At 46.8% G+C, this 14,216-nt stretch overlaps 2 protein-coding genes across 2 annotated transcripts; both read left to right on the forward strand.

Moving 5' to 3' along the window:
- The first annotated feature begins 254 nt into the window (after window positions 1–254).
- Window positions 255–10,893, forward strand: atp6v1c2 (ATPase H+ transporting V1 subunit C2). The gene is made up of 12 exons (XM_056296397.1): window positions 255–521; window positions 2,256–2,323; window positions 3,247–3,332; window positions 6,169–6,263; window positions 6,534–6,625; window positions 6,804–6,899; window positions 7,505–7,573; window positions 8,555–8,647; window positions 8,739–8,826; window positions 8,965–9,062; window positions 9,238–9,367; window positions 10,659–10,893. Exons 1-12 carry the CDS (start codon window positions 393–395, stop codon window positions 10,752–10,754), a joined length of 1,140 nt encoding a protein of 379 aa, XP_056152372.1. The 5' UTR covers window positions 255–392; the 3' UTR covers window positions 10,755–10,893.
- A 1,372-nt stretch (window positions 10,894–12,265) lies between these two features.
- kcnf1b (potassium voltage-gated channel, subfamily F, member 1b) lies at window positions 12,266–13,684 on the forward strand. Its single transcript, XM_056295347.1, has one exon. The coding sequence runs from the start codon at window positions 12,266–12,268 to the stop codon at window positions 13,682–13,684; it is 1,419 nt and encodes a 472-aa protein (XP_056151322.1).
- The last annotated feature ends 532 nt before the right edge of the window (window positions 13,685–14,216 follow it).

The following is a 14,216-nucleotide window of genomic DNA, read 5'->3' on the forward strand; positions in this document are numbered from 1 at the left end:
GAGGTTCAGTTAACGGCGAGAAGCACCGCTTTCAATATGTATAACTACATATCAGTTATATTCTCTGTCCTTTTGTGCTAGTATATAATCAGACCAGAGCATACAGCATGGAGTAAAAAAAAAAATTTTTTTTAATAAAAGCAAATATCTGGTAGGCGTGTTGCGAGTAAAATTGCTGTACATACAAACTGGGCTCCGGCTTTTCAGGATAGAAGTTGTTGACATGTGTTTGTTTACATTTTTTGCCAGAACACCTTCGAGGTTCCCCCTGCGGCGCGTCTCGGTTTACCGCGTGAGTTTGTTCGCCCTGGGGCAGATCGTGCATTTGCACAGCGCGCTTGAAAGAACCCGACCAGAGCCGCCAGCCTGTTTGAGAAGAAACAGCGTGGACCATGACGGACTTCTGGTTGATTTCTGTTCCACTGGACAAGACCACCTGGAACAGCCGAGAGAAGCTGAAGCGCACACTTGCGAAGACCGGCCTGGCTTCCTGCTCCAGGTTCTCCATCCCAGACCTCAAGGTTTCCTTTTGTGTCTTATCGGACTGTCTGGCTCCTGTCTTCAAATAAACCAGCTATGTGAATTATGAGTACGATTAATCTGTCAGATACTGAGATAACGAAAAGTGTGCATCTATACAAGACGGAGAATTATTATTATTTTAATCTAGTAATGAGAGTATTGCATCTTTGTGTAACTGAAAATGCCACTGGTTTTGTTAATGCACCGTATTATACAATACGATAAGAGTATTGTGGCACAGTGTGAATAGGAGGTTGAGGGTGTTTGGCGCTCTTCTCTAGAGAAGAGCTACTGGCTCGGGTTGCTCTGCAGTTTGCGGTGAAATTTCCTTGTGACCCATTTTTACCAAGCACCATTTGTGTAGAATACAGTGTCAGAAACAGCACGATTTCATATATATATATATATATATATATATGTGTGTGTGTGTGTGTGTGTATATATTTTTTAAGAACTTTATTAACAAAAGTGAACAAAAATAGTATACAACAATGTCAATCAACAATAGTCACATTATTAAATGTATACAACATTAACACATATATTATCATAAACATTAACATAAATACGTCAGGGGGATTGTATAAAGTAAAACAAATAAATTACATACTTAACTAAATATTTTGTAAATCATAAAGTGTTTATATGTTTTTACAGCTTTTTTTATTTTCACTATCAGATATTGATGAAATACATTGTTTGATATACGCAGACGGCGCAGGAAAATTAGGTTTCTTGCTAGAGAATTTAGATCTGTGAATATAAAATTTTGTTAAGATAATTAGCAAATTGATTAAATAACACAGTAAAGTGCATGTATTAGTAGACACGCTGGCCGCCTGGCTGGCGGGTCTGACCCTTTAGTCGAGCGGTTAGCGATGTCTTCTGCGGTGCGGGCGATACGGGTTCGCGTCCCGGCCGCGGCAGTTCCTGTGGTTGCGTTGTCCCCCGAATTCGCTACAATACTGAGAATCGAGGTTCCTATCAAATTCAGTATATCCAATCAATACATTTTTCCAACTCAGCGTGAAATGAGGGTAAATATGATCAATAATCAAACGAGACAACCCACTCCACAGTTGTTTAGTGTGTGAGCACGATCTGGTATCGCCGTGACGGCGTTGTCCCCACACGTCATAGTTCATGTTGCTCGGGGATCGTCGTTGCAACGGACCAATCACGGTGCGATCTCGTGCCTCTGCGGCACGTAAGACCGGAAGAAGGCCAATGCTAACCTAACCGCCTCAAGCTAACCCTAACTTTAACCTTTATCATAACCTTAACCGACAGCTAACCGTAACCTAACCTACTATATTATTATCATATTCTGTATCGATATCCTTATTACTTATTATTACTTATATTACGACATCCTATATACTGTATACTGTATCCATACCTAACCGATAGCTAACCTAATCCTGGAGCAACGTTAATTATGACGTAGGAACGTTACCAACACGGCGATACCAGATGCACCAGCAGAAACAATACTTGACCTTTTTTTAAAAAAAAAATTATTATTATTTTGAATTCAAGCGAGAGTCCCTTAAGTATACTGCTGATTGTGATTTGTTGTCATTGCTGGCCGATTCAAAAGCAGTCGCGTAACCGATGAGACATTATACATGCATTGCTACTGCTTATATGTATGTTGGGTCAGCTCTTTCCACTGACGTAAGGAGACAAGCTACAGTAACTCTAACTGTATTGTACCCTAACATGCCCCCTAGGCGGGAACGCTGGACGGTCTGCTAGGCGTGTCAGACGATCTCTCCAGGCTGGACACAGTAACCGAAAGGTAAGAAGGACCTCATGAACGAAACAGTAAGATGTGTGACGTGCACAGGACAGAGCAGGATTCCTCACGATGAGTGATGAAGGTTAGGCCTGTTTGTTCTGCGGTCTACGCAGAGCAAGTTCATACAATTCCTTAACATGTTGCTTTCTCCTCAATTAAGGTTAGTAGCCCTGTGCTTGTGCTTGTAGCCTACATCATCATTAATTTATGTTCACGGACAGCTGGCGGTTAGTTTTCCCTCTGCTTTTAAATACATTGGTCATGTATATGACCAAGAGAGGAGGTTGCACTTCAGAAGATGCAACTTTAAGCAGACCTTTGGCCAAATAGATGTTTTCCTGCTTTATCCTTAACCAGTTGTAATCTGGCCTTGAATTTAGTTTTAGCCAGCTACTCCCAGTAGTATCCGGATCAAGTGTTGTGCAAATTAAGTCGGCTTGTTCACACCAAACAAACAAACGAACAAACAAACAAACAAACAACATTTAACATAATTCAGATATTTATTTAAAGTGAGAGGCAAAGAGCAGCATACCTTACTTACGTATGTAAACACAACCTCAAGGATACTACACAAGGTCAGTTTTCTCCTAAGTGGCTACCAGGAAAGGTAATAGGGGAATGGAAAGTTGCATCATTTTACTGTGCTCCTCCTATTTGGATCTGTAGTTTGACATCTTAGTTCTCGTCGGACATTAGATCATTTATAATGCACACATACGTTTTGGGAAGAGCAGATTACTTGACCTTTAGCAAAAGTTTGTTTCTGGCGGGTTTCTGAGCATTTAACATTGCACCCAAAACCAAAGGCACCTTTACTCAAAAAGCTTCTGGGGAAAAAAGAAGACCTGTCACTTGTTGAAATTGTGAAAGCAAAATGTAAGTACTCATCTATGAAAACTGACATTTCTCTGTACTACCAGTGTTATGAAGAGAACTTGTCAGTGTATGGGCGAGGTGATGGAGCAGTCCAGTGACAAAGTGTTTGAAAACACTCTAGCCAATGGAGGTGAGTGACGTGTCCATGTACACTCCTTGACAAACACACACACACACACACCCACCCACAAAGAGTTAACCTCACAGTAATGGAGCTCATTAGCTGAGTACAGAAGCCTCAGGCCATACAAACTCACTCACTCACACACACACACACACACACACACACACACACACACACACACACACACACACACACGAAGCAGTTAACTACATAGTAATGGAGCTCATTAGCTGAGTACAGACGCCTCAGGCCACCCACCCACACACACCCACACACACACACACACACACACACACACACACACATGCCAGTCTTCATGTTGGATAGGTAGGATTACGTTTTCCTATAACATTTGCAGTATGGTCGCATTTTTAAATTAGACTGAAGGTCAGTTAAATAGAAACCAACATGTATACACACACACACACACACACACACACACACACACACACACACACACACACACACACACACACACACACACACACACACACACACACACACACACACACACAGCACTTCTACAGAGTTTGCAGCTTTATTGTCTTATGATTCACTTTCTTGAGTTTATTCTAAGATTTACTGTATATTGTGTAAAAATGCTGTTAATGCTTACTTTAAGGACGTTTTGAACCCAGACCTCATGAAAACGTTGTTGGGCATAATTTAGAAACAAACAGACAAAAACAAATGATTATTTCTGTATTGAGAAACTTACAGAGTGCAGCAGGCTGTAGTCTTCAAAAACTATCTTCTTTTCAATAATGGGAAGCTCACAGCATGTACAAACATATCTTAACTTATTTTATGTTTGTTCACCATTTGTTTAGATACGCTGCAAAATCTTATTTGATCTGGAACTACTTCTTGCAGTTGACACGCTACAGTACATCCTGTAGCCCGGTGGTCCTGTAATGTTAGCTACAGCCGGATGAAGCAGGGAAATTTGCAGAACTATAAAATTACATTATTTCAACTTCATACAAAGCACGGTATGCAATTGTTTTCTGGCTGTACTGTGTGTGAGCCTCCTGTTTTCAGAAAAAAAACGAGATATATCATTTGTTTTTGAGGATTCAAACGATTGCCCCATTGGACTGCGTTGAAGTTTCTCCACCCCCTCTGCCGATCCGGGAAGGGCTGCAGACTACCACCACTACCACTCCGACACATGTAGCGTCACCAGCCGCTTCTTTTCACCTGACAGTGAGGAGTTTCTCCAGGGAGACGTAGCGCGTGGGAGGATCATGCTATTCCCCCCCTGTTCCTCCTCCCCTCCGAACAGGCGCCCCAGCCGACCAGAGGAGGCACTAGTGCAGTGACCAGGACACAAACCCACATCCGGCTTCAGGGACACCTGACCAAGCCGGAGGGAACACGGGGATTCGAACCAGCGATCTCTGTGTTGGTAGGCAAGGGAATAGACCGCCACGCCACCTGGACGCCGCAATCATTGACATTTTTGTCAGTATGATTGTAAATCATCCACAATGTTTCAATGAGGTCTGGGTCCCAAAAAAGAGTGCACATACCCCTTAACCTTGCGTTATCCGTTCAAGACTGCACAGAAGAAACGATACAGGGAGAAATGTTCGCCTTTGATTTTCTCAACTATTCTGGGTATATGCCAAACAAGCTCAGTGTCTTTTAACTAAGCTTGAACCTGTCTCCATTCTGGGCAGGAGAACAGCCCGTGATGCAGCACTACCAAGACCAGGCAAGCTTGATAAATAATTTAAACTAGTCCAACGCTAACTAACGCTTCTTGTCATTCTCCCCCATTAGACCACAACACAAATCAGCGGGTCCCCCTGTCTCCCCTGAAAGCTTACCTCACGTCCCTGAGGGGTATTCATTTGCCAGCATATGCTTCTCTTTGAGTTGCAGTGTGATGGTTTGCACATCGTGAACAACGCATTTTGTCGTGTGTTTCTGCTCCCTTGTCTTCGTCTGGCTCTCGGCTAATCTGATGCCCTGCTCAGTAAGGCTGCAGGATATTAGCGAAACACGCAATATGTGATAACGCTGTCGAATATTGCGATGACCATATATTTTGAAGTATACAGTTTTTAATGTCTTTCTGCTTTAGGTTTGCTGCTAACACCGACCCCAGACAATGAGAAGCCTATGCACACTGAACAAAACAATGCAATGCATTATTTCCATTCCAGCAACATGGTTTTATTGAAAAAAATGCTCCTGGCTACAGCCGCTATGCTGGCAGTGAACAAATACCACCAACTTCGTTGCATGGCAATACAGTTTCGTCATTCATTTAACACAACATCTCGGCCTATTTAAAGCAGCCACCAGGAGTTTATATTATCAATGATTCTCAATTTAAAACCGATGTCTTAATTTTGCAGAGTGAGTAACTAATGTTAGAATTTTATTTTTTACATTATATTTTGCTGTTGCTGAGGCGGGATCGGCCAAGTGGCACTACCGCCTTTCTCCAGAAGGGGGCAACAAAGTCAACACAAACTCCTAGTATGTAGCGTGTGAATGTATGGCACGTGCATATATACTATTAAATCGCAGTTCAAGCAGTCTGTTGCGATACGTATATCGCGATAAAGGTAAATTTTCGATATATTGTGCAGCCCTACTGCTTGGTTTACTTTATTCTGTTCTCTTGCGTGTATGGCATGATTCTATTCTATTCTATTCTAATCTGGTCTGGTCTATAGTGAGTTTGCGCCTTGCATAGCTTGGGAATTAGTTGATGAATTCTTGTTTATGTCTAAATTGTGTGTGTGTGTGTGTGTGTGTGTGTGTGTGTGTGTGTGTGTGTGTGTGTGTGTGTGTGTGTGTGTGTGTGGGCGGGTGGGGGGCTCATCAGTGGACCTGGCGCACTATGTGACAAAGTTTGAGTGGAACAGAGCCACGTACCCCACCACTTTGCCTCTCTGCAGTCTGACGGACATTATCCACAAGGTACTGCAACCCACAAGCTAACATTTGAAATAAAAAGACACAAAAGAATTGTAAGGATAAAAACAAACAGCTTTCAGAGTTGTATAGCACATACATATAACTAACACAGTACAACTGGACCTGACATACAGCACGTTGTGAATGGGTAGTGCAAGATGTCCTTATTGGATAGTGGACTGTACTTTCTCAGCAGTGAGGACTGACTGACTTGAGGCTCAGTTGGATGCTTGTGTTTACACGTGTTTGTTCTGATCTGCCCGTGGCTGCCAGCAAGTGTCCCAGGTGGAGGCAGAATTGAAATCTCGAGCTGCGGCGTACAAAAGCATCAAAGCCAGCCTGCAAGGCCTGGAGCGTAAAACAGAGTGCGTACACCCCCACCTCCCTCCACGCTCCACCCAAAACAAAACAAAACTTGACATGAAGTATTCATGAAAACGTCAAAACACTCGGTATAATTAGCTTTTTAACAATGTCAATAACATTTCAGAACATATTTTTTTATTCCTTTATGAACCTAATCTGAACGCCTGTTTCTTCCAGAGGGACCTTGCAAACTCGCAGCCTGAATGAGGTGATAAGGAGAGAGGACTTGGTGGACTCAGAGTACCTCACCACGTTGCTAGTAGTGGTAGCCAGGTCAGTAACACACTTTTTAGCGAAACAAGGCTTAATATTTTGACTTTAATATTTAGACTTGATTTCAGTTATCTTAAAACAACGTTATTTGATGCTCTGTAATATATTACAATAGTTCCCCGACCGCGACACGGTGGCGCAGTGGTTAGCGCGGTCGCCTCACAGCAAGAAGGCCCTGGGTTTGAGCCCCGGGGTAGTCCAACCTTGGTGGGTCATCCTGGGTCGTCCTCTGTGTGGAGTTTGCATGTTCTCCCCGTGTCTGCGTGGGTTTCCTCCGGGGGCTCTGGTTTCCTCCCACAGTCCAAAGACATGTAAGTTAGGTGAATTGGCGGTACTAAATTGTCCCTAGGAATGTGTGTGTGTGTTGGCCCTGTGATGGCCTGGCGGCCTGTCCAGGGTGTCTCCTCGCCTGCCGCCGCCCAATGACTGCTGCAATAGGCTCCAGCATCCCTGTGACCCTAAGAGCAGGGTAAGCAGTTAAGACAATGGATGGATGGATGGAGTTCCTAGACCTTGTCGTCTACTTGCTGGCTGTGTGTGTGTCTGTGTGTGTGTCTGTGTGTGTGTGTGTGTGTGATGACCCTTTTTTTCCCCTGCTGTCACAGAGGGAAGTATGCGCAGTGGGAGAGGACCTATGAGACGCTGTCAGAGTTTGTGGTGCCTCGGTCCAGCAGGTAACGTGTCCCTTTACGTTCCTATAGATGGCCGCCGCATCTGATCCAGAGCTCAAATGAAGAGCTAGGTCCTGTTCTCAGTGTCAGGAAGGTTAGCTGAGCCACAAGTGTTCCGTTACCAGCAGAAAGGAAGAGTCTGCTTCTGTTGCTGAGAAAGGACCGTGAGAACATACGAAAGCGAATATGGTTTGAAATAACTGAACTGCGTTGGAATGCGCTTGTTGTGATCAGACTGAGAGAGCCTCAAAACCGGACAATTCACATGAGAGACCCAATAAGAAGAGGGTTTATTTATTTAGATTTTTCTCCTTTTTCTCTCCAATTGTATCCAGCCAATTACCCCACTCTTCCGAGCCATCCCAGTCGCTGCTTCGCCCCCTCTGCCGATCCGGGGAGGGCTGCAGACTACCACATGCCTCCTCCGATACATGTGGAATTGCCAGCCGCTTCTTTTCACCTGACAGCGAGGAGTTTCGCCAGGAGGACGTAGCGCGTGGGAGGATCACGCTATTCCCCCCAGTTCCTCCTCCCCCCTAAACAGGCATCCTGACCAACCAGTAGAGGCGCTAGTGCAGCGACCAGGACACATAGCCACATCCGGCTTCTCACCCGCAGACACTGACCCGACCAAGCCCGAGGTAACACCCGACCAAGGCGGAGATAACACAGGGATTCGAACATACGATCCCTGTGTTGGTAGGCAACGGAATAGACCACCATGCCACCTGGACGCCCATGTTCAAGCATTGTTTAATTCATATTCATTATTTGTAAATAAGCACCCGTACATGTGTGAAATTAGACCTGAATGTGTTTAGCCATTGACTTAGTTCACAAAACGTCCCAAGAAGTGCTTGTGGAAGCTCTTCTGCTCTGCATTGTCCTATCATTTCTGTTCTTTCAGATGTACTCTGCTGTCTCTCAGCGTCAGTGTGACTTGTTGAATCCTAATTTGCTGATCTTGATCAATGTGACCTCCAGGCGACTCTACGAGGATCAAGAGGGGGGAGTTTTCTCCGTCACGCTCTTCAAAAGAGCCGTCAGTCAGTTCACAGCCCAAGCCAAACAGAGCAAGTAAGCATAACGGATGACCAGAAAACAGGCTGTCAACCCAAAGCCGCGCTGCCCATGTTGATGACCATAGTATAGCCTTTCATTTACACAGGTTCACCGTGCGAGAGTGCAATTTCGATCAGGAGGAGAAACAAAGGCAGGAGGTGAAGAGGCTTAGCGTGGACAAAAAGGAACAATACGTGAGTGCAACAGGGTGTATCTTTGGCTTTCTTTGGATATGTGAAGGTGTGGTTGGTTCCTTGTAATGTGTTCATTCATGTGTGTGTGTGTGTTGTGTGTGTGTGTGTGTGTGTGTGTGTGCACATGCCTCTCCCAAGGGGATCTTTGTGCATTGGCTGAAGGTGAACTTCAGCAAGGTGTTTGTCACCTGGATTCACCTGAAGGCATTGAGAGTTTTTGTGGAGTCAGTCCTCAGGTCAGTAATGGCGCTGATTTACAGACTCTTGTCCCCTTATTCTTCAAAATAATATGCTGTGAATATACCCCTTAGTCTTAACTGCCTTTTATCTTCTTTAGAGGATGTGCTACAGATACAGAATTTGATTTCTCTCTTTTTTGGGGGGGGGGCTTGTAATGATATGCTCTGCCAGGTATGGTTTACCTGCGAACTTCCAGGCTCTCCTGCTGAAGCCAGACAGGAAGTGCACAAAGAAACTAAGAGAGGAGCTTGCTTCGCTGTTCGTGCATCTGGATCCCACTGCCACCTCCAGCAAGACAGATGTAAGACTCACAAAAACATCTTCAAGGTTTCACGTGTGTCTGTGTCATGTGAAATACATGCAGGCAAACTGCTGAGAGAGCTATCCTGCATGATTCAGCATCTTGAAATACCTGAGGCGATGCCTCTTACTGGATCAGCTGCAGATGCACCTGGTTTGCCTTGAACATCAAACCAACACACAAAACAGGCATGCAAAGAAAGCTTAACTGCGAGAATGCTGCATTACACATCATTAATGTCATTCTGATTTGTGCAGGTCAAACAAGTTAGTGGTATTTATGTACTTAGTCCAGAATGTAAGAGGGCATCTGTCACTGTTACCGCCAGCTAAGCACACTCTGGGCGATCCTTTTTTTGCAGTCCAATGGGCTGTGCGGCATAAAAAATGCCTAGTTAACTTTATAAGGTGTCAGCCTCAGCTGAATAAATCACACGTAATCTTGTGTCCATCCAGATAACCTGATGGTAAAAGGCTTCCATATCGGATTTAAAGTGCTTCTCATTCAATTTGTGTTGTGTGCCCACATGGTAAAAACCCTGCTAACCTAGTTAAGTTGTTAAAAAGAAATTATATTTCTTTCCACACAAACAAATGGTGGCACAGTGGTTAGCGCTGTCGCCTCACAACACAAAGGTCCTGAGTTCGAACCCCGGGGTTGTCCAACCTTAGGGGGTCATCCCAGGTCGTCCTCTGTGTGGGTGCTCCGGTTTTCCCCCACCATCAAAAAGACATGCATGTTAGGGTTGATACTCCTGTCCGTGTCCCTGACTGAGGCATGGCAAGACGAACTGGAGTTGGTCCCCGGGCGCCGCACGGCGGCCGCCCACTGCTCCCAGCTACACAGCTAGGATGGGTTAAATGCAGAGAGGAATTTCCCACAGGGATTAATATAATATATCAAAATCAAAAAACAAACAGGTGAGATACTCAAGGTGCATGATATTAAGCACAAATAGGCCATTGAAAAGGAAAAAATCTCTTTAAACAACTCTTAAAACACCCTAAATCCATCTCCTGTCATGCGACGAAACAGTTTGCCAATTTGTACTTAATTTACAAATGGAAGACGCGCCTGTTTTGCCTTGTACAAATAAGAATGATGTCATCGGCATACCCACTGTCTGGACTGGCAACAGGCAGTTTTATTGTCTGCCAGTGACGTGGTTGTTGTTTTGTTTTTTGTATCGTCTCCCTTGAAAGGTGATCCGTGTTAACCTGTGCTCAAGCTGACGTTCATGGTTAGCAATGCACCTGACACGCTGTGCTCTCTGTCGCCCTCTGCTGAGCAGGTGAGCTGTGACCTCGCGGGGATGGGCCTCAGCCAGCATGAGTACTTCTCCTATATCTGCTTCCAAATCAGCACCAACCTGCTGGAGAGCAGCTAGCTAGCTGTCCGACATGAGAGGACCCGCAGCAAAACGATGAACATCCGGCTGTTTCACCCGCGCTGTTTGTTTCACGCAAACAAAGATCGTCAACACTGCCGAGTGTGTGATGACGTGAATAAACACTTGTACTGGCCCGGCAGGGGAAAAAAGTAACTGGTTAATGCTTCATGTCTTGCTTTTCAACCTTTCTCTTCAGCCAGGAAACACCGACTGTGCAGTTGATGATGCTGACAGATGAATACTGGTCTGGATCTGGGTCCACTGTCAGCTACACACAGACCAGCATCTAGTCATTAAAAATACACAATGGTTGGATCACGAGACCCGGCATCACTTTAATCCAAAGCCCTGAGAACAGCTGGTTGTGTTGATTTTGTGATAAAAGACAACGTGAGGGCTTCGCCACTGTAAATTTACAGGCTGGTTTTTCACACCCAACACCTTCAGAGGCACAACTCCAGCGTGAAGCATACGCCTTCATGCATCCTACTTTTGCACAGTTCAAACCAGCACATCCAACTGGTAACAAGAGAGAAATATGTTATAGGTTTGTGATTAAAATTGTTATAAAAAGGTGTGATTTTGCGAAGGAAAACGGTTGAGGCCTTTGCTTGTGTGTAAGTCGTCTGTGCAGAATGTAGTGCGATGCACCGTCACCAGAGAGCACCATCACTACTTTGTCTTGCCCAATAGCAGCCGGTCACTTTTATAACGGCTACTGTTTCACAAGCAGCACCACGTCTAATGAGCCCGAGTCCACGTCGATATGCTGAGTCTAATATGAGCTCCAGGAATATTGGACAGACCCTATAGCGGCCAAAACATGGCGCTCACCTAGACCTTTGGTTTCATCGGAAATAAACTGCGTTGCCGCCACATAAGCTGCATTTTTGGCACCTATCTAGAGATAATGACTACACACACAAATGCTTGGTTGTTATACGGTGATCTGTGATGAGTAGAGGGTATAAAGTGGATGTTAAGGTTACCAGGCGGCACTTGAGAATCCAGCTTGTTTTATTTCTTAATAAGTGGTTGGCCGGGTGTCTTTGTGACCGCACACAAGTTGCACCTTCCACACAGTAACAGCAGGGCGCACTGATGCTACTAAGGGTCTTTTATGGGGGGGGGGGTGTGGGGGTTTGGGGAGGGTCTGCGAGAGTGAGGTAGTGTGTGCGTCTGTGTGTGGGTTTGGGGAGGGAGTGTACGGCTGTCTGAGAGTGAGTTTGTGCGTGTGTGTGTGTGTGTGTGTGTGTGTGTGTGTGTGAGGGAGAGAGAGAGAGAGAGAGAGAGAGAGAGAGAGAGAGAGAGAGAGAGAGTGTGTAACATACAAAAGAGCGCTTGCCACCCCAGTTCTACAGTTTTCACTCAGTCGGGCATTTCGGAGGGAGGCTCACATTTTACGCACCCCAAATATGGACAATAGCCGCGGCCTCACGCCCCCGCTCGCCCCCTAGGGAGAATTAATTCGCGTTAGACTCCTCAACCACTTTCAGCTAGCGAGTACAATGTGGACGGTTCCCAAACCCAGATACAGGAAAGGCTCGGCGGCGGCGGGGGACGAGGCGGAGATCGCCGTGAACATCGGCGGCGTCAGGGTGGTGCTGTACGGGGACGACCTGAACCGCTACCCGGAGAGCCGGCTGGCGGAGTTGGCGAACTGCTCCTCCCAAAGCTACGAGGTCGTCTCGTCGCTTTGCGACGACTTCGACCCGAGCAGGAAGGAGTTTTACTTCGACCGAGACCCGGACGCCTTCAAGTGCATCGTCGACGTCTATTACTTCGACGAGATCCACATCAAGCGCGGCATCTGCCCGATCTGCTTCACCAAGGAGATGGAGTTCTGGAGGATCGACCAGAGCGTCCTGGACGAATGCTGCAGAAGTTACCTCACCGAGAAGGAGAGCGAGCTGCAGGAGATCGCCGGGAAGGTGAAGTTGATCCTGGAGGACTTGGAGCAGGACTCCTGCGTCTCCCGCTACGAGCGCTGCCAGCGAGCGCTCTGGAGGCTGATGGAGAAGCCGGGCTCCTCCATGCTGGCGCGCGTCGTCGCCATCGCGTCCTTCCTCTTCATCCTCGTCTCCTCCGTGGTGATGTGCGTGGGGACCATCCCCGAGCTCCAGGTGATGAATGCCGACGGGAAGCTCGTGGAGCACCCCACCCTGGAGGCCATCGAGACCATTTGCATCCTGTGGTTCACCCTGGAGTACATTCTGCGCCTCGCGGCCTCCCCGCACAAGCTGCACTTCGCGCTGTCCTTCATGAACGTCATAGACTTCCTGGCCGTCATGCCCTTCTACGTGGTGCTGACCCTCACCTACCTCGGCACCACCGCCATGATGGAGCTGGCCAACGTCCAGCAGGCAGTCCAGGCTCTGCGCATCATGCGCATTGCGCGCATCTTCAAGTTGGCGCGCCATTCCTCCGGGCTGCAGACGCTGACCTACGCGCTCAAGAGAAGCCTGAAGGAGCTGGGGCTGCTCCTCATGTACATGGGTGTTGGGATCTTCGTGTTCTCCGCACTGGGCTACACCATGGAGCAAAGCCACCCGGAGACCCTTTTCATAAGCATCCCCCAGTCTTTCTGGTGGGCCATCATCACCATGACCACGGTGGGCTACGGGGACATATACCCCAAAACCACACTGGGCAAGTGCAACGCGGCCGTCAGCTTTCTGTGCGGGGTGATAGCCATCGCCTTGCCCATCCACCCCATCATTAACAACTTTGTCGTGTTCTACAACAAGCAGAAAGTGCTCGAGACGGCGGCAAAACACGAGGTGGAGCTGATGGAGTTGAAGTCCGGGAAGGACGCGCGCGCGGAAAGCGCGGCGCAAGATGAGGCCGCGGACGCACCCGCGGGGAGCGCGACGCGCACGACGCGCGGCGACGCGTGCAAACCGGCCAACTGCACATGCAGACCTTAAAGGAGGAGAAGCTGCAGACCTTAAAGGAGGAGAAGCTGCAGACCTTAAAGGAGGAGAAGCTGCAGACCTTAAAGGAGGAGAAGCTGCAGACCTTAAAGGAGGAGAAGCTGCAGACCTTAAAGGAGGAGAAGCTGCAGACCTTAAAGCAGGAGAAGCCAGGGGCCTCCCGCCGCTCTCCTCTGCAAAACCAACATGGCACACCTACATTTTTTTTACAACAATTTTAATTACAAAACTATCCGTTATTAGGCAACCCTTCCGCCGAATTGCAAGTTTTAGTCGTGTTTTATAGCCGTAGTAGGTCAAAGGTCGGCTTGCATAAAGCATCTTGTGCTGGGAATAAGAAGATACACTTTTTTTGGGGGGGGGACGTCCCTCCCCCTTTTAGCTGGCTGACTTCAGCTGTATGATGGACATTTCCTTGACATTCACTTGACAGTATCCGTTGCCTTGCCAGGCCCTTGTGTACTGCTTCCGGTTATCTCGTCCAGATTTGCTCGTCACTCTAAAGGCTTTTTTATCGTGTCGGGCC

Source organism: Lampris incognitus, chromosome 16 (genome assembly GCF_029633865.1).
Source record: "Lampris incognitus isolate fLamInc1 chromosome 16, fLamInc1.hap2, whole genome shotgun sequence".
Taxonomy (NCBI): Eukaryota; Metazoa; Chordata; class Actinopteri; order Lampriformes; family Lampridae; genus Lampris; species Lampris incognitus.